Raw genomic sequence first — 21,182 nt, 5'->3', positions numbered from 1 at the left:
AAAAAATTATGCGCTTAGTATGAATAATTTACACGAGAAGTTCAAGGAGTGCGAGTCACCTGGGAGATCGTAGGCTATATGGTATGGATTGCGGATCTGGAGCCATTCCACGCATGCCACAAATAAGCGGCAAGCGCCTCATTTTGAGGCCACAGCTGTCAAGGTGCTGGACAAAGGAACAATGGGCGCACAAGAAGCTCATCCCTGCTGTTAAGCAGCGACTGAAGACAGTGAGACAGACAGACAGTGAGACAGACAAACGCTGATTGAGTGAAGGCTGTGCGGGCAAAAAGAGGGGGAGAGCGGGAGAGAGAGAGAGAGAGGGTTGGCATGGGTATGCCCTCACTCGTACCCATATCAATTACTTAAAGCTCATTCACAACATTTTTTATTTTCACCTGACAAAAGCCCAAATGGCATCCAATCAATTTGGCCAGGCGCAGGCGAAGCATAAATCCAAACCCAAACTGCACATGGGACACAAGACGTTGATGGAGATGAAGAGGGAGACGGAGACGAAGAGGAAGACTGAGTTGGAGACAGAGACTGGCTGGAGAATGGGGAATGCGACTGGGTTGCTATTGATTTGGGCAGTGGCAACAAGCCAAGAGACCAACACATGTTCTTGCGCCCGAAAAACTTATCGCAAGCGATGCGATAAACGATAAATAAATACAAAAACAACAAGCAGGAGACAACGGACAACGAAGGACTTGACTTGGCTAACGAACGCACCCGAAGGAGCGGAGCGAAGCGGAGTGAGCCCAACAACAATAATGTTGCAGACAACTTTTTGGTTAGTTAAACAGCAACAGCAACAACAACAACATAGCAGACAGCAGAAGAAGTTGAAGAAAAAAACTGTCGCCTGGCTTAATATGAAGCGCAGGCAAAACATTTTGTCAGCCTGCAGCTTCCTACATCACATGTACATCGTTATGTACAGATACAGATACGGATACAGTTGCAGATGCAGATACAGATGCAGATACAAAGGCTCAGATACTTTAGTTCACATGGCATCTTGTTGCTTCCTCATTTGACTTGACTGCTTTGTATTGAAGTGCGTGTGTGTGTGTGTGTGTGTGATCAACTGTTACGTTAACATTAGCTGTGTAGATTAGTTAACAGCGCACTGTTAACTGAGCCAGCTGTTTTCTCGCTGCTCTTTTTTGGGGGTTGCAACTGCAGCTGACCCGACCCTCACCCCTCACGCATTACAACTGCCATAAAGTTGTCGTTGTTGTCGTCGTCGTCGTCGTCGTTGTTGTTGTTGTCGTTTTGTTGGAGTTGCTGCCAGAGACATGCGAAACCGGCTGAGACGGTGACTGCAAAGCAGGTGCAGCAACTAACTTCCGCAGCGAATGCCCGGTATAAGTGTGTGTGTGTGTGTGTGTTGAGTCTTTTCAAATAGCAGCAGCAGCAACATGAAGTAATTAACAGCTACAACATAAAATGAGCAACAACAACAACAAGCTGATGACGCCGTGGAGCCAAGCAAATCGTTGACAATAGCATTGAAGTCTTGTTTTTGCAGCACGGCAACAGCAATTCTTCTGTTTATACCCTGTATTAACATGGGTAGGATATAGAAATACTCACGATAAAGAAGAGTAAAGATCAGCGAGTGATGGAGAGAGTGCGAAACAGAGAGAGAGGGAGAGAAAAGAAGTAGAACAGAAAAAGTCGAAACTTAAAGGGAACATTTTATAAGTGAGGATCAGTTAAGGAGTACAAGATTGAGAAAGATAGAGTGAAAGAGAGAGAGAGAGATAGAGAAAGAGAGAGAGAGAGCGAGAGAAAAAGAGGAAGTGAGTAGAAGGGTATCTGCTAGTCTAGCAGAAGAAGCAAACATTTTACAAGGAACAATTTGTAAGTAAGGATCAGATAGAGAGGCAATGAGATGGTGCAAGCGAGAGAGTAAAAGAGTGCTGGGTAACTGCTAGTCGACTACTATGACTTGCACAACAGTAAGTCGTTGTTGTTGTCATTGTTATGGTCTGATTTCATGGTGAGCGCACGCGGCGTATACGCAATGCCACAAGCAAATAAAAAACAAGGGAACAAACGGGGGCGTGCCACACAATGTTAGAGCAGGAAACATGCCCAAGTGGCGGCAATGTGGCCAGCATGGAGATCGGGGCACATGTCAAGTGGTGCTGCAGTTGGAAAGAAGAAGCAGAAGATGATGAAGAAGAAGAAGAGAAGAGAAGAGAGTGCAAGAGTGCCACAGCATTACAACCACAGAGTGCAGTTAAGTGAAGAGCTTCCCACGTGTGCGAGCGTGTGAAATTAAAAAGGAAATCAAAAATATAAACTTAACTCTACGAAAACTCAAACTAAAACTAAAGCTATAACTAAAACTTAAAGCTATAACTAAAAGTAAATATTGCAGTTAAAACTAAAGCAGAACTAAAGGCTCAATTATATCGATAAGTGTGTGCAGACACAGACACACAACTAAATAGGTAATGATATATAAGTAATAAGTAAGCAAATTGTTTATCGATCAACAATCGATTAATATTCACCCACACCATATATCGCAAATGTGTTAACTTTTGTCTTGCTTACCAGCACTGGTCCTGGGTTTTGTGCGCACGGGCTTGACATCGAGACCGCCAACGCCAACGCCAATGCCACCACCACCGCCGCCTCCAGCGCCACTTGAGCTGCTGTGGGCGCCGCTGCTTATGCCACTGCCCATGCCGCTCATGCCACCAACAACACCACCACCAGCACCAACGCCACTGCCACCGCCATGCAGTCCCGCAGCGGAGCCAGAGCTGGCACCGACTGCAGCGGTCGCACCATGGTGATGACTGTGACTGTGGCTGTGACTGTGATGATGATGATGATGCGCCGCTGCTGCCGCTGCCGCTCCCATGCTATGCCGCACGGCGGCCGCTGCCACGGAGGAACTTTGGAACATGTTGGCGGCGGCAACAGCCGCCTGATGTTGCGCCGCCGCATGATGATAGGACGCGTAGCTGCTGTCGTAGCTGTTGGCATTGTTGGCCGCATAATGCGCCTGAGCGGTACCATCGAACAGGCCGTTGGATGTGGAGGCGGATGAGGAGGCATTGCTGTTGTTGTTGTTGTTGTTATTGTTATTATTGCTGTTGCTGCTGCTATTCTGCTGCTGCTGCTGCTGTTGTTGTTGCTGCTGCTGCGGCGCTTGGTTGCTGCCGGCGCCGCCGCTGCTGCTGCTGCTATTTGAGCTATTTGTATTGTTGTTGGTGTTGTTGTTAGTACTACCTTCACGCTGCTTGGGCGCTGATGATTGCGCTGGTCCAGCGCTGCCGGCATGCGCCGAGGATGCGCCTCCATTCTGTATGGACGGCTTGATGTCCAGCGCACAGCTGGCGTCCGTCAATGAGGTAGAGCCCGTGGCCTGTTGGTGCATAAACGCGTTCATCACGGCCTGCAAAACGACAGCAATGATAAGAGATAACAATTAGAATTAGCACTAGAAACAGCCATATCAAAAAAAAAATATCCAATTGAATTGTCTTGAATGCCTTACCTGGTACTCGGATGGACCGGTTTGTACTGAGTCGGGTGTGGAGTCCTTTGGCGGTGTCGGTGGGAATGGAAACGAATGCTGGCCGGACGACGTCGTCTGATGGCTTTGGCCCACTTGGCCCAGCTTATGCTCCACCTGCGGCTCCTGGGGGCAAGCGAATTGACCCATGCCCCAGGCACTGGCGGGTGCAAACGATTTGTGCTCGCTGGTCAGCCAAGGACTGAGCGGCGTATGAAAGTGCGGCCGGCACACTTGGGGCGTGGCATGTGAGGAGGGCATGCGGGATGCTGCAATAAGAAAAAAAAAGGGGAAAAAAAAACGTTAAGAATTTAATAAAACGCGCCAAAAGAAATCAAGTTAAATGCGGCATTAAATCAATTATGGCCAAAATTTATAACGAAGATTAACCGTCTAAGCCAAGAGATGGAAAGACAGTGGGAGAGGAAGAGGCAAGGGAAGAGGGAGAGGGAGACAGAGACAGAGACCAGAAGCGATAAAAAATGCATAATAAATGACGTTGTTCTCTTTTCGAGGCGGAAAAGCTGCGTTATAATTTATGAAACACCAGCAACAGTTGCTGCTGCTGTCGCTGCTGCCGATGCTGCCGCTGCTGAGGCTAAAGCTGCGCTGGTAAGGCACTGACCATTGGCCACAAAACGACGCTCGCGGCCTTCGCGCAGACTCTTTGCATATGGCCAAGGCAGCAACTGCTGCTGCATTGTCATAAATTGTTTAATTTGTATCATAAACAATCGCGTTAAACTTTTGTCCCAAAGCTAAAAAGATCGATCAGCGGCTCGAATGCCTTGGCCCCCCCTCTCCCCCCTCTCCACCCCGCTCAATCCGCTGTCCGACACTCAGTTGGACGGGCTAAAAGTGTAGCCTAAATGTCGGGCAGTGTATAATTTAGCGGACACCAAGTGAGATTTATGTGCGCCAATGCTGCCGTTTCCATAGCTGCAGCACTGCAACAGTGCAGCATTGCAACGGACTGGGACTCGAACCCGCACTCCGACTACTCGTATACCGTATAGCGTATCGCGTATAGCCAGCTTGCCCCTTCATATGCACATCCTGGCGGCGGGGTGTTGCAATTGTTTGGGGCGCACTTATTCTTATTATTATCATTAATATTGGCCCGGCTGCCACGATCCGCAGCTCCACAGATCTGTTAGCTCTGGGGCTTGTTTGTATGTGAAATTATTTTTGATTATGCAGCAGCCGCTGCCCAACTTGACGCTGACGTCGACGTCGACGTCGAAGTTAAAGTTAATGTCGAATCTGTCTTAACACAAAAGCTGCATCTCATCTCTGTCTAACAGTAGGTCAGGCAGTTCAATGGACGCCCACCTGGATTAGTTGCCTTGGGTCCAAGACCCAAGCAAGAACTGGCAAATAAAGTCATCTAAATCAAGGCGAATCTTAGATGCTCTATTTCTCAAGTTCAGTTAATCAAAGCGATCAAAAAAAAAAAAATAGTTGGTATCAATTATAAAAATGTATGAACAAATGAGTTAATCAACATGATTAAATCAAAAAAGAAAGAGAGAGAGAGAGAGAGATTAAGGAGAGACATGTTTGATACTTGTACTTAAAGTTCTTATGCCCCTTTCCTTAGGGTATTCCCATGCCCCAGCAATATGGGCAATCTTCCTGCTGCCTGCTGCTTGCTGCCTGTTGGGATCGATCGCTGTCTGCGATAATATCCATTTGATTATACTAATAACAGTGCTTTAGCGTCCATATTATATGTACGTGTGTCTGATTATAGAAATTATGTGCAGCAGTTGCAGTTGCTGTTGTTGTCTGGACAGTTGCACATAGAGACTGAGAGAGCTTGCAACAATTGTTGCGGCTTGTTACAACAGCCACAAAGCAAACTTCACACTTTTGCGCCCCGAACGCGCAGCAGAGACAATCAATGTTCGATTGCAGCTACGTGCCCCAAAAAAACAACAAGCTGCAACATGCCAAAATGCCACATTGCATATCAACAAGCTCTTGTATTTATATGAAGTCGTCATCGGGTTGCGCTGTGTATATAATTATGGCCAAATAAGCGCATTGGTCATGCAAAATTATACGTGTTGCTGCCACAAATCAATGCCCCCAGATCCGAAACGATGCGATGCGATGCGATGTGATGCGAACTTTAATTGCTGCAATGAAAACTTTCAATTTGGCGATGGTGTTGGCCGATAACAGAGCGCTGTTAAGGCTGCTGTTAAGCAGCAATGAGTCACTGTTGGCTCGTGTTGTTGTTGCTGCGGTTGCTCTTGCTGCGGTTGCTGTTGTTAAGCCTGTTGCTGTTGTTGTTGTTTGTTATTGCTGCTGCTGAGGCTGTTGGCATCTTTTGTATAAAACAATTCGCTAATAAATCAAGCTGAGTACAGCAATTAAAGTTGCAAAAACAAACACACACACATGGTACAAACATTTGCTGTTGTTGTTATGCTGCATGCTGCGGTTATAAAGGTACGGTCGCGCAAACGTGTGACGTCGCCATCTGGCGTCATTCTCGTCGTGGCCAAAGCCAAACAACTTTTATCTTCAAAGCCTGTGCTGACACGTTCTTACACCGTTGTTTAACTACGACGTTAACGAACGTTCATCAGCAGCGCAGCGCTCTGATATCAACGCGGTATGACGTTGCGTTGTGGTATCGCGACGTGGGTGAGATTTGCTGTAGCGGTGGCGAATGTGAACAAAATCGCGGTTGGCAGCATTCGTTTGGCGTTGATGGCGAACGTGATGCGTGGCATCGTCGTAACAAACTGACAGCAAGTTGCCAGCGACGTCATACATGTAACATCGCTGCTCTGGCGCAGCGTCTCCTCTGCCATCGCGCCATAACCTCTCTTCTGCGTGTGCGCCGACAATGGTTGACGACGGCGTTGCTGCGACTGACCTGTTTCATCATTTCCGAACGTTAACAACACGCCAATAACGACGTGGTTGGCGTGGTTGGTTGATGACGTGACGACGTCAAACTGGCGGTGGATGATGTTGAACATGATAACGCGGTTTACGTTCGCGCCGTTTCGACGTGGTGACATCGTTCTTCGTGCTGGGCTGTTTGGCGCCGACTGAACATCATCTGGTGCGTGGTATGCCATGTTGCAACTCGCCGCCATCTCGTAGTAACGTATAAACCGTCTGTTGCATTATGCAACTGCCTTCAATGGCCGTTGTTGCTGGCTGGTTGATGGCGGGACGGTTGAACCATATGATTCGACGCGTGGCCGTACCGACAGACGAGATGGCGACATGACGATCGGCGCTGGCTACTTCTCGTATGATGGTTGCGAGCACCGTTCTCATGTCAGTCAGTCATAGTCGTAGAGAGTGGTGGAGTGATGCGGCGTTGGTTGCGTGGATCAATATTCGTGGCGACTTGACGACAGGCAAGAATGAACGTTGCCTAGATCTCGCTGAACGCGGTGACGCAAACAGCAACGACCGCTGCCACTGCCTGCCATGACGCCTTCACTCTCTCGGCAACGTTCCTCTTATATCGTCTTGACATCAGGATATTTTCACCTGACGGCGTTGCCTGCGTTCTTCAACAGCGGTCAAGTGTCGCTCGTGTCGTGACATGAGCAAACCGTCTTAAAATCACGCCGTTAATATATAACATGTTCTCGCCGTACCGTGACGTGCTAGTACAAGGACATTCGCCCTTCTGCTTGCTGTATCGCCATCGTCTCAACATTCGTTGTACGCGCGTTCATCGGATCTACGTGTTCGTTGACAGATCTTGTTTATATAACATCTTCTGACAGATGACGACGGACGATGGTTTCGCGTATGACTCGTCGTTTGGCGTAACAAATGTCTGCCGTAACTCGGGCGCGGCTCTTCATATTCTTCGCTGGGCGGCCTCCCTGTCGCGCTATTGCTGACGCTGCGCGTATGGTGCAGTTGACGTGGTAACAGTACTGGATATCGTGCCTCGTCGTTCATATCTTGTTCATCTTATATTCGTGAACGCAGCCTCGCCGCCTGCCATTCAGCTGCTTCATCGCGTTAAGCGTGGTCATTATATACCTCATCAACAATCATCACCGTGGCTTCGCTGGCGTTGAAATCCTGAATTCGTTATCGTTGCAACATGGACGTTTGTGAACGGCGTGGCATGAACGGTCGGACGGACGCGGGACGTGAACAATGTTTGACCATATTTGCTGCCTCTGTGTTCAGTAGGATTAACAACTCTTTCACCTGCCTCATTTGTAGGCGTAACGTTTATGATAAAATGTACCGTACGCTTTTCTGAGTCGCGTATACATGCTATGTTCGCCTGTATCACCTGCCTCACCGCCTCTTCTCTTATCATAGCGGAACGTGGATAAACGTAACGCGATTCATTTACAGCGACGTGAACGACAGCTACTACAGCGCAACATGAACAACGCGTTTCATGGCGGCGTTATATGACGACGGACGTGAACGTGAACGACGGACGACGGACGGACGACGTGAAAATGTACCGCATCGGCCTGTTTGTGCTACCCTTTGCTAAACGAAATTGTTACGACAACGACGTGACGCTGTAATGCATCGTCTAGTATGTCCGTTCTCTAATCGTTTGTGCTCTCAAGCTGCAGCATTTTGACGCTCTTGTTATATTTTGACATTATTTGCGGTGGTGACGACATAATTGGCGTCATGCCTGCTGCCGGCGTCGTTCGGCGACAAACGCGTTTGTGGAACGACAGGCTGATTATGCGTTGGTAACGGCGTGTCGTTGACTGTGTACAGGCGGCGCTGGTTTGTTCTATCATAAGCAGCAGCGCATAGCGCTGCCCGCCTGATTGCCATTCTATATCCTCTTCCTTTGGTTTGAACGTTTGGGCGGTTGAGCTCGCGAACGCGTCTGACAAACGCCACGGCAGCGGCTTCTTGTGACTGCGACTGGTTGGTTTTCGACATTACTCCGTTTTGTGGCTTGTGCTCGTTGGTGCGGCATTACGTATTTGTCATAACGACGTGAACAGTATTTATGCCAGAATGCGTTTAATAACTCAACCACAGGTTCGTTTGCCTTCTGCCCCGTCTGCCACTCATAATCGCATTGTTGCAACATTGCAAGCCATGTTGTGCAACATCTACATAGCTCTGGCATTTCTTACGCTACGAATAGCGTAATGGCAACGCAATTTGCAAGTTCTGCTCAAATAATGAATATCATCCTATAAATTTTTTGTTATTAACATTGAGTCAATTAAATAACAACTTTTGCATTTTCGTACTGTAATTTAAGAAAAATAAAGTCTTAATTTTATTTGTATTTAAAATTAATAACCTTTTGCATTTTCTAAATGTAAAACGTTAAGATTTGATGTACCAAAAAAATAATATTCCTAAAATATAAAAAAACCCTTTAAATATTTTATTAGTTATTAATTGAGCAATTAAATAACATTTATGCATTTTATAGTAATGTGAAATACGTTAAGAAAATACTAGAAAATTTACAATATAATTAAAATGATATTACTTCAAAATATCCCTTAAAAATATCCGTATAAATATTTTATTTGTTATTAATTGAGCAATTACATAACTTATATGCATTTAGTAATGTAAAAGACGTTTAAAAAATACTTGAAAATGTACCATATAATTTAAATAATATTCCTAAAAGATATCCCTTTAAAATAAACCCTTTAAATATTTTATTAGTTATTAATTGACCCATTTTATAGCTTAAATGCATTTTCTAGTAATGTAATCTAGTAATCTAGTAATACGTTTAAAAATGCTGAAAGATGCAAAATATAATTACAATAATTAAATTATATTTATATATGTAGCATGAGATCTTGAGGCTTGAAAAATAAGTGGGATTCGATTCCCCAATGTCAAATTATAAGAAGAGAAAAAATAAATATATTATTAGCCATCCAAATTACGAAAGTCATAATAATTGTAGCACAAGGAAATATTTTAAATATAATAGAAAATATATTTGGTATGTCTATACTATATGAAGTAATTTAGCTGGGGAGAAAGTATTGCTTAATCTTAAAAATTTTTCTAAATATGGCTTTAGCTTTCTTGGTGCGGATCATAAATGATGGCTTAGACGCAATCTGTAGCTGTGGCTAACAAGCATATTTAGCTTAACGTGTGAATTACGTGGCCTGAGTAACTTTAGCATACGTGCAGCAATGTTGCCACAAAACATGTTGACAAGACGACAAGTCGCAGCGGCAATGTTGCTTGCACTAAATAAAAACTTGCAGCAAGGCGAGGCAGCAGCAGCAGCAACTACAGTAACAACAGCAACAACAGCAACAACAACAACACGTTCTGGTATAAGCCAAGTTGAGGGTTTGAAATGCGCCATTTTTGTTGCCATTTGTTTGCGTTTGGTGCTTTCGTTGGCCTGTTGTAGTTGTTGTTGTTCTTGTTGTTGCTGTTGCCGAGCCACACCATTTTCTTGCAGCTTTTTTTCTTTATTTTTTTTTTTTTGTTAGTTGTGGTGGGTGCTGCGGCTGAAAAAAATGTTAATAATGCGGCTGCATTTGCAGCAGTTGTCAGAATGCAGCTGGGTCAACTAAGTCCAACTCGTTGTTGCTGTTGCTGATGTTGTTGTTGTTGTTGCAGTTGATCCTTTGGCTGTGTCACAAGTAAAAGCACAAGCACAGGCACGCAAGCATAATAAATTTATGCAAATGCTAGTCCAGAGTTCCGAGTTACAGAGTCTACGAGTGATTGGGCCGCCACTGTCACTCAACCAGGCTCAAAAGTCACGCTGACAGTTGGGCTGCTGCTGTGGCCATTCAAAGGCATGGCTAATGAGCAGCACACACACATACATTTATATAAATATATATACGTTGGTGTAAGGATGTGGCAGGCCTCAAATGCCTTTGGCGCACTTATGACAGTTCGAAGCGTCAGCAAAATCATTAAAATTGACAAGTTTTTATATGACACAGCCAAATTTGGTAAGCCAAAAGCGACGCGAGCAACAACGCAACGTTTGAAGTGTTGTTTGTTGTGCTTTGACAACTTGTTGTTGTTGCTGTTGTTGTTGTTGCTGTTATTGATGCTGTTGCCGTTGGACCACCAAGCAAGGCGCTGTTTCACATGTCATAAATAAGAACGCGTTGACATTTATCACAACAAAGGGCCCCAGGCCACAAAAACAAAGCCCCCCCGAAAAAAGAAAAAAAAATAAAATGAGCCAAAGAAAAACGTTGCATAAATTCATAAGGCTGAACTTGAGAAATTCAATTGATGCGACGACGGCGGCGGCAACGGCGGCAACTGTTGCTGTTGCTGTTGTTGTGTCCACTTTTCGCATATTAATAAAATATTTTATTAAACACACGCGCCGCCCTGTAGATGCTGAAGGATGCAGGAGCAATATTATGCTAAACAGTGTGTCCCAAAAAAGGCTGCAAACGAAAATCGTGCCTTCGACCGATCGCAGAAGGCTGCTCGGCATTCAACGTTCAACATTCAACGTTCAACATTCAGCGTGCAACAGCGCAACAAATTTTTGGCGGCGTCTCTTGCGACACACTCGTATGACATATTTTTGCCAAGAACAAGCAACAACGCATTATTATTGTTGCTGTTGTTTTTGTTTTTATTGCTGCATTGTTTTAGACCAAACTCACAATGCGAAGCCGCAAACATTTATGCTAAGCAGACTCAAAGATATGCAAACTGGTTTTCTTGCTGGACTCAAACGTTCTCAGACAACAATTTTCGCCGCTCATCGAATGCTAATGAGTCGAAAGGGGGCGTCATTTGTTAGATTGTTCGGTCAAATAGGTATTACACCTGATCAGCTTGACCAGGTGGTCTCTTGATCATCGTGTTAAGTTCAATTCTTGGTAAGATTGTTCTATTTTGATAGTTGGCGCTTCTTGGAACCCATTTAACATTAACTATTAACTAGTAAGCATTAGGCATTAGACATTAGACATTAGCGAGCGTACAATGACTTTGCTTGCCTGATTAATATGCCCATTGGGAGCTCAGTTCGCAATCGGTTCCTGCCCAAACGATCGGGTGATCGGACGATCGGCCGAAGATCAGTTAAGGCCATGTCGCAGCTCGAACTGCCAAAGTCATTTGTAAACTTGACACTGCCAAATGCAGCGCACACAAAGCCAAAAGGCAGCAGCAATGTATTAGCAACAGTTTTTCACAAATGTTGATGTTGCTGTAGCTGTCGCTGCAGTTGCAATTGCAGTTGCTATTGCTGTTGCCTTGACAGCGGGGGCAGCAGTAGCAACAGCAGCCAACAACCAACAATGCGCTAATATTCAATATTGTAATTGCAGTCACAAATCGTGCTTGCAACGTTTGCCTGTGGAGGAGACGGTCTGGCAACATGTTGCTGCTGCCTGTTGTCTGTTGGCGGTGAATGTTGCTGGCAGCGCATAAAATTAATGAATGCTGCCGCATTGCGCTTTGTATGTTCAGTGTCGGCATATTGACCACTTGCTGTGTTAGACAAATCACAGCAACAGCAACAGCAACAGCAACAGCAACATGAGCGTCGCTTGTTGCTGGTTGCTGGCGTGTGTGTTGCAGCTACATGCGTAAGCTTTGTTCGCCGCTTGTCTTTATAAATTGCTGGCGCGCAGCATTTTGATTTTACAAATTAATAATAAAAGCAGCAGACAACGGACAAGAGACAAGAGACAACACAACAAGGCACAGTAGCAATATTATTGATGATGCACATCGCACATACAATAATAATAAAAAAACGTATATGTATATATGTTGCAGTTCCTGGAATCTGGTCTGACAAATGACAGGCAACAGACCGAAAGGATGTCGACTACAGAAATCCAAGCTAGCTCAAAGACTTCCGGCCCAGTTCGTCAGAAGCGTCGGCAAAGCTCTAAGGGAACGTTGCGTCCGCCATTTTGGTAAGATTGATGCCAGCAACATGCAGCGGGCAACTAGCAACAGGCAACTAGCAACAGGCAACTAGCAACAGGCAACTAGCAACAGCCGACAGTGATAGTGATTGAAGGACAGCTGTTCACACTAGTCAGACGAAGCGAAATGTCAAATTAGAATGCGAAACGTGTTGGCAATGGGAATGTTGCGAGCAGCAGATGTTGCTGTTGCTGTTGCTGCAGCTGGACAATGGAGTTGGTGCTGGAATTGGCGGCACCTTTGGCTGTGGCATGCAAAGTAGCTAGTCAGTTTTGCAAGCAGCCAGGCAGTCAGGCAGCCAGGCAGCCAGTGAGGCGACTGTTGCTGCAGTGCAAATTAATTGAAGCATCGCGACAATGTCAACGACAGCGGCAACATCACGTGTTGCATGTTGCATTCGGCGTAGGCAGTCGAAGTCAGAGTCACAGTCGGCTTTGGGGGCCAGTGGCAGGCACATTCTTATAATTATGTCATTTAATTAAGCAAAGACAGTTTGCCATTGCAACGACTAATTAAAACATCGCGCCAGCAACAGCAGCAGCAGCAACAGCAGCCGTTGTGGCAGCAGCCACATGTGCAACTGGAGCTGGCAACGCGGGCGGTGGCAAAAAATAAAAAAAATAACTATATATGAATGACCGGCCACTGTCGAATGCAATAAACAATATGCAACAGCAGTAGCTACAATAGTACAACAACAACAACAACAACAACAAACAGCTTGCCGCTGCATCATACGATATAAAGAATGCTTCCAAGAATTTGGGTCATAATTAATGTGGCATGATTTCAAGACATTTTAATCAAAGCGAATTGAGAGGGCAACTGCAACTGCAACTGCAACGGCAGCAATGGCAACTGCAACAGTGGCTGCCACAATCAGCAAGCTCAAGGTACCTAATACCTTTGAAAATTGTCACATACACATAAGCAACACACACTCACACACACACACACAATCGAGTAATACACATGCAAAGCGTTCGCATTTAAAGTCACATCAATCATACGCAGCGGTGGCCCAGCTGTTCAATTGCAATACCATAACTCATTTTTATAGGCCGCCGCCACGCTCCCAGTTCGTTGAAAACCTGCGCACCGGGATTAAGATTTGCGGCCGAGATTCCGGCCATGCCCAGGCCACTTCTGGCCACTCCAGGCCACTTTAGGCCAGGCCGAGTGGCAGTCGCAGTCAGTAAATTACAACAACTATTACACACAGTGCCTGACTGTCTGCGACTGGTGAGTCTCAGTCCAAACCCAAACCCAAGCCAGAGCCTTGGCTCGAATCCGAGAATGAAGCCTGCAGCCTGTCTATGTCTATGGCTTTTGTGCTTTTGTGTTGGCCGTGTTGTAATTTCTTGGAAATTTCTGTTTTATGCGCGCACAGCGAAATTTATGAGACTGGAGCGCACCAAGTGCAACTATGCAACACCTGGTAGCCAGGAAGCGCTTCACTCGACTCGACTCCACTCGACTCTATTCTACTCCCTGGGCTATTGGACTGGACTTGCCACATGCCCCTTGCCCCAAAGGCTCAACAACGTACTGCGCAAATTGCATTGGCCGTGCTTGGACCTCAATAGACTTTTGATACGCCTGCTGAATGGACCCGCATTTATTTGATATCCCTTTTGTGACTTTGCCACTGTGCGTGACATTTGCGTTAAGTGCGTCAAGAGTTGTGTGGGAAAATATTCAAGTCCATACACACACACACACATGTACTGCCTAAGCTTTTCATTACTCATTGCGTTAGGCAAAAATGTTGCAGCAACCAAAAAATATTGTTAAAAATAGGCGGGTTACTCACAGCACAACTAACTCGTATTTTCTGTACTATTCCTATCTTAATCAAGATGTGGTATACAGCTGTGCGAGTGCAATGGCAATATGCACTGTCCGAACCGTTAGCCAATCTCTGTATGTGTGTGTTTGTATGTATTTTTGACTTGACTCAACAATTGCTGAACTGTTTGGCTAATTAAAAGTGCATTTAATGCTTAAAATAGACAAATCCCAATGAAATATATTTATTTTTATAACGATGCTAGACTACTTTTTATATAATACGAATATGAATTAGTTATAATCAATACTATTATCCGTAAAATGTTATCATTTTCTTTGAAATTTAAACATTGCTAGTAAATTTAAAACCATATATTTAAATTAATTTATAGAATGATATTAGAGGTGGCAAACGATAAGAAAATCAAAGTATTCGCTCTGTCAAGTTTATCGTACTATATATATATTTTTTTAAGAACTAAAAGAAAGAGCCAAACTCGCCAAGTTTGCCAAAAAGTTTGTTATGGCCCAGATTGTAGACTATGCGTATGTATACATACAATAGTCTATATATATATCTATATATATACCTTTTTCATCGAAAAGGCAGCCAAGAAATAAGAAATGAGCAACAACAATAAATACGTGAACAAAGTTATGTGGCGAACAAAAAAAAAAAAAAAAAAAAAACCAAGCTATTGCCAAATTTGCGGCATGTTTGCTTTTGAAATTTAAATTTCACATGACTGTTGGCAGTGTTGTTGTCGTTTTTATGGGTTGTATCATAAAAATCTCTCTGTGTGTGCCAAGTGAGTGTGTGTGAGTGTGTGTCTGTGTGGAGTGTGTGTTGTGTGTAAGTGAGCGCGTCAAAATCCATTAAACTGCATTCGCATATGCTCAAATGCTTGCGTGTATATGTGTGTATGTAAATGAGTATGCTTCTCCTACACACACATACAAATACACACACACACACGCCCCCTGTTTAGCAGCGGGTCTGATCGATGAGTCTGGTATTTAGGCTGCCCCAAATGTTAAACACCACAATTAAAGTGGTTAAAATGACAACCAAATTGAGTTACTGTAAATATCAGTTTTTGACAACACTGACAACAGACTCATCCCAAATGTGACATATGCAGACTAATGAATTTTAAAATCAACGCTCGCCACAGGTGCTCCCAAGATCCCAAGTAGCTCCAACTTCAACTTCAGCTACAGCTTTAAGCTTCAAGTCTCCAAGTCTCCAAGTCGAAGTCAGTTGAGCAGCCGACAAACTGTCTGTCAAAGTGGCAAACAAAGCAGCGCGATTTGAATGCCCGTTTTGAGTGCATGAATGAATTACAGCAGCGCGGATCAGTCTCCAGCTACAGAGCTACAGATCGTTGGGATCGCAGATCCATGAAATCAAATCAAGCATCAATAAAGTCGGCATATGAATAACATGAATTAAACATAAATGCAAAAAGGTATGAGGGGCAAAAAGCTGATTGATCACTTGCAGCCACTTGCACCCGCTTAGCTTGCCACCTTGCCTCCCTGCATCCCTGCCTCCTACACTGATAAAAAATTTTTGTCTCAAAATTAAAAATTTTGGTCTAAAAAATGCGTCTTAAAGTAAGAAAACAACTTTTGATGTTAAGATTTAACGATTTAAAAGACAAAGTTATTATTTTAAGAATATATGTTCTTGTTATAAAAATAAATGTTTTTAAAATTATTGTTAAAAAAATAATAAATATTAAAAATTATTTTAAAATTTATAATTTTTTATTGTGGGACTCGAACCGGCCTGCTGCTTGCAACTGAAGCGCCGTCTCTAAACAGAGCGCCACGATAAAATAGTACATAATTATACTTTCCTAACAATTCAAAATATTTATTATTGGATTAAGAAATTCGTTTCTTAGATAAAATTTCTTATTATTATTAATGTAGTCTAAAATAGTCTTATTTAAAGAACAAAATATTTAAGATAAATGTTTTTGATTTTAGAAGTTGGTCTTTTTTTCAGTGTAACTGCTGCCTATACCCTAACAGGGCTTGCTTCACATTCCGCGGCTCAAATTTTAAATTAAAATTTTCGCACACTCGAGGAGCAGGAAATAAATCCAACTGCAGCAGCCGCATCGATGCATGTCACGTCCGTCTGTCTGTCTGTCTGTCCGTCCGTCTGTCGGTCTCTCGGTTGCGTTTTACGTGGAACTGTCAAAATGCAAGCAAAAGCTGCGCTCCACGGCAATAACAATAACAATGGCAATGGCAATGCTAAGTGCCAAGTGAAAATGGATTTTCGGGGAGTCAACTGTCAAAAGTGACAGCAGCAACAACAGTTACAGTGGCACCCACTTTTTTAAATTGAAAATTAACTTAGCGGAACTCAAAATTTGGGCTGACTTCTCAATCTTCTTTTTCTTTGGCCCAAAAAATTGTGGCCACATTTTCAGAGCAGTTTTTTTGTAGGCGTGTGAATCTAGAAATTGTTGCTGTTGTTGTTGTTGTTGCCACAACACTAATGAGCATAGATAATTTGTTTCTATTTTGTATCTTTTTTTTTTTTTTGTGGCTCAGACAACAAATTGCGCGCAATTAGAAAACATAGAGCTGCAACTTCAAACTATGAGCTGGGAAATCGTAAGTGAGCCAAAGCGTCAAAAAGATTAAAGTGAGTTGTTTACAGTTATGGTAAAATTGTGGTAGAAAATCTCAGTAAGTAACAGCAATAAAGTACTTAGTTTATATTTGATATAGAGTTACATTTCCAGCATTTATAAGGGATGTAAACTATACAGTACTGTTGTCGATTGCTGACTGTTTACGGCCCATCCCTGGTATGCTCTTGGTCCGCCCCGCTGGCCAACAGCCAACAGGAAACGTCTAACATAAAAAAAGGCGCGAAGCAATCGATTTGTGGGCTGCACAGACAATGAGGCAATGTGGCTAGAACAACACCACTACCCACACACATGATGGTGGCCAAGTCAAACAGCCTGAACCCCCAACGCATTCATTAAAAACGCATTAGAAATGACATTAGGACAAATATAGTCTCGGCGTGCCACTAAAATTACTTAAACAATACATAAAACATAAACCTCAATTCCGTTTGATTCATTGGGGTATAGGGTGGGGGGTGTTGGGAATTTACAGATAGTTGATTGCAGGTTGGCAGTTTGAGTTTATTGTAATTGTTACTTACTGTGCTGATGATAGCTGGGATAGTAGCGTCGATGATGTCCATTGCTTTCCAGCGCATAGAAGGCGCTCATATCGCTGGTATCCAGACCGAGGCCGGCGCCAGCGCCGCCAGTACCGCCACCAAGGGCGGCACCAACGCTGCTGCCCGCCGATGAGGCGCCGCTGGACAGGCTGTGATGGCTGTGGGCCAGGCTACTGCCGGCACTGCCCAGACCGTTTGTCTGCGGTGATCCGCCGCCGCCACCGCCGCCGCCTAAGCGCGGACTGTCGTACCAGCTGCGAGCGGCAGCCTCCGCTGTTGAGGTCATATCCATTTCGAGTATAATTTTGAATGTTTTTTGGGTAGTACGTGGGCGCGCAAAATTCTACAGAGAAACTATGTCTCTGATCTCTTCTCCTTTCTTCCTTCCTGTTTCTTCTTCTTTCTAACTTTCTCTCTTTCTTGTATGAAGAGTGTTGATCAGCTGCGATTTGTTAAGCGCGCGACGCTTTTCAGCACATGTTTTTGCACGCGTTTTGCAACACTAGCTGAGCTGTAAATAATTTTTTTGATTTAGTAACAACTTTAAAACTTCTTTTCAATTGTCTCTAGCTCTACATATATGCAATTGATACGTTTTCAACGGTAGCTCCTGCCGGACTTATCAGTTTCACACCTTTGCTTATCAGCCTCAACCGAAAAAAAAAAATTTAAAAAAAAAACAACAAACAAAAAAAATTAAAAACAAAATTATATTTGGTTTCTAATTTCTTTTTATAACTAGCGTACAGTTGGCACTCGGTTATGACCAGTTGATTTACGATTGCGCGGTAGCCACAATAATAATAGAGTACAGGTTCGAAAATTCCCGATTAGAATTTTATGACTAGAGACTTTAGACTACGAGTAAACATACAGTCTGCTCTATGTATGTCTGTACATGTGTATGTGGCTCAAGTGTGGGAAATGGGAATGCATTTCAGAGTCCATTGATTGATGACAAAGAAACAAGAAGACAGCCGTCCTCCCAGGGGATCTAATAAACATGTCGCAGTCTGAGGGCAACTGGCAATTTTTGGGCATTGTTCGCCAATCGTTGTTGTTTACACTGCAACTCGGCTAATAAACCAAAACAATGTCAAATCAATTGTCTGTCGATTTCGATGTCAATTTCTAAGCCAAGTATGCTGGTCACCGAAAACATAAGAGAAGAAGGTATGAGATATCAGAAAAATAGACCTGCTAAGAAGCTATTTTCAATCAGTCGTATCCGATTTCTTATAAAGGCATATATAATAATGATTAGTTATACATTTAGTTATACATTTTATCTGTTAATTTGCACAAAATTGTTGGAAGGGTAAGTCAACAAAATGAATTTTTGCTGAAAGATGAACCTGCTTAGAAGATATTTTCAATCTGGTATATCCGATTTTGTATAATATATATGGTATGTTTCTTTTATCTGTAAATTGTCATAGAATAGTGAACAGATAAGTCAACAATAGAAATTTTTGCTAAAAGATGGACCTGTCAATCTGTCAAATCCGATTTCTTATAAAGGCATATATAGTATCTTTAAACTGTCACAAAATTGTTAGGAAGGTAAGTCAGCAATTGGAATTTTTGCTCGTGCAAAGTTGTTGAACTGCATACCCGGCTGAAGACTGCCTGCGGATCTTCAATGTGAAATATCTATTGTGTTTGGTTCTGGCGGTACAAAAGGGTCCTGAGAGCCTGCAATTTGTTGTGTGGGCGTTAGCACCGTCGGCAATTGACGTTGTTGCTGTTGTTAAATGCAATTGGTAAGTGGAAAGGTGTGTTGTCAACTACACCTGGCTAGCAATTAGCGGCAAATACGCGGTTTCTAACCTACGCTTGACTAGGCCCAATTAGATAGAGTCAGAGAGAAGAGTAAGTCGCATCAGTCAGACAAGACAGACACTCATTTATCAGTGTGTTCTATCTGCTGTTTAGACAGGTAGCTGGGCAACAGAAATGTTGAAGAATTTCTTATCAGGCTTGCTATGTATATAGTATCTTTTGGTTGTATCTATGTACGAGTTTATTCAGTTCTTGCCAGATTTTTATCAATAAATTTTTCCATGCGTTTGTGACTACTTTGTGAGTGTGTTGTTTGTTTGCTTTGGCTTCAACCAAAATTAATAATAATAAAAAAAGCCAACACAACTCGTTGTTGTCTCAAGACCTGTCCAGGTTGTTGTCAATATTATTATTTGTTGTTGTTGCTGTAGCTGTAGCTGTTGGTGTTGCTGTTGCTGTTGTTGTTGCTGGGTCTCAGATGCCTATCGCACAATTGACAATTGCGCTACAAATAACCGAGCAAATGATAAGGCAACATATTTTAACTATCGTCGATGAACACTGTGCACTGTTTTCAGTCTTTGATTTCGATTGTTTAAGGTTGGGCTGTGCACTTTTTTGGGTCCCAAAAAAACTCAATCAATTTATCAGAGGCAGCGATAACTGTTATTGCTTTTGTTGGGGAAAACACTTTTCATTAAATTTTAAGAATTGATAGCAATAAAGTGATAAGCAAACTGTCAAATATTTCTGACAATGACGCAGCCTTTGGCATGAGCAAGTCAGCTTTTAAGCACGTATGTTATATATATTATTTTAGTTATATATATCTACATCTTTTTTTGATGTTGAGGCTGATAAAAAACTGGAATTTATGCACCGTTGAAATCACATCAATTGCAAGTTTTAATTCGTTTTAATTCAACACTTGATTTTTGTTAACTACTTGTACTTTGATTTTCTTTATAACTTGCTTAAATTTTCTTACATTTTGCACACATTTGTTTTGTTTATGTTTTCTTGTTGTTTATTTTGTTTAGCCTCTGCACTGGATAACGTTAAACTTTTATTGGGCTTTACGCGCTTTTGCCGACGCGATTTTTGTTCTTTGGCTTGTTGTCGATTGCCGCTGTTTATTGTTGATGTGATGAGGAATTGTCGATGTCGATTGTGTTATTGTTGTTGTTGCTGTTGCTGTAGCTGTTATTACTGTGGCAAACACGCACGCAAAAACGCGACGTAACGACTACGTAGTGAGAACACGAGAAACGAAACGAAGCGAACGAGCGAACGGGCGAACGAGGCACGAGCAAACACTTCAACGGCCGCAGACCAACTGAACCACGAGCGCAAAACAGGAAAGGCAGCACAGAGAGTGCGTGTGTGTCTGTGTGCGTGTGCGTGTGTTTGTGTCTGTGTCTGTGTCTGTGAAACTTGTCTGACGAGGGCTGGGCTTTGGCATTTGGCACATACAAGATGGTCGCGATTGCAGGCGGCCACACAATGTGTTGAAGCGGGACGCAACGACTGCGCACACAATATGCTTGTCACTGTTTGACTTGCATGCTGGGCGTGTTTTTTGTTTGTTATGCAGCGGGCAGGTAAACCGGTTTTCGTTTCGTTTCGCTTTGCTGTTGTTCTTAATATTAACGTTGTTGTTGTTGTTGCAATTGCATGTTTGTTTGTAGGGCTAACGCTGCTGCTGCTGCCTCTGCTGCCTCTGCTGCTGCTGCTCGTCATGCTCGAGTGCATCGTTCAATAATCTCTCTTTGGCACGCCTCTCTCTCTCTGCGCTCTGCACTTGGCACGGTGCTTCAACGTCGACTCGCTCATGCGCCAGGTGAGGCTTTGGCTTTGGCTTTGGATTTGGCTTTCGCTTTGCTTTGCTTGTCTGTCGCTCTCTCGAGGCAACTCGGTCGCTGCCTCTGCCTCTGCTTCTGCCTCTGC

General features: G+C 43.5%; 1 protein-coding gene across 1 annotated transcript in view; it reads right to left on the bottom strand.

Moving 5' to 3' along the window:
- LOC117790465 (GATA-binding factor C) overlaps positions 1 to 20,566 on the bottom strand; it is a 39,550-nt gene extending 18,984 nt beyond the window's left edge. Inside the window, exons 1-4 of the mRNA XM_034629920.1 lie at positions 20,224 to 20,566; positions 17,433 to 17,964; positions 3,527 to 3,813; positions 2,575 to 3,424 (exon numbers count right to left, since the gene is read on the bottom strand). Coding sequence (XP_034485811.1) covers positions 2,575 to 3,424; positions 3,527 to 3,813; positions 17,433 to 17,745 — 1,450 coding nt within the window. The 5' untranslated portion in view covers positions 17,746 to 17,964; positions 20,224 to 20,566. The remainder of the gene's footprint in view (positions 1 to 2,574; positions 3,425 to 3,526; positions 3,814 to 17,432; positions 17,965 to 20,223) is intronic.
- Between the last annotated feature and the right edge of the window lie 616 nt (positions 20,567 to 21,182).

Source organism: Drosophila innubila, assembly GCF_004354385.1.
Source record: "Drosophila innubila isolate TH190305 chromosome 3R unlocalized genomic scaffold, UK_Dinn_1.0 2_E_3R, whole genome shotgun sequence".
NCBI classification, from domain to species: domain Eukaryota; kingdom Metazoa; phylum Arthropoda; class Insecta; order Diptera; family Drosophilidae; genus Drosophila; species Drosophila innubila.
Note: the sequence above shows the minus strand (reverse complement) of the source record. Positions and strands in the feature narration are given on the sequence as shown.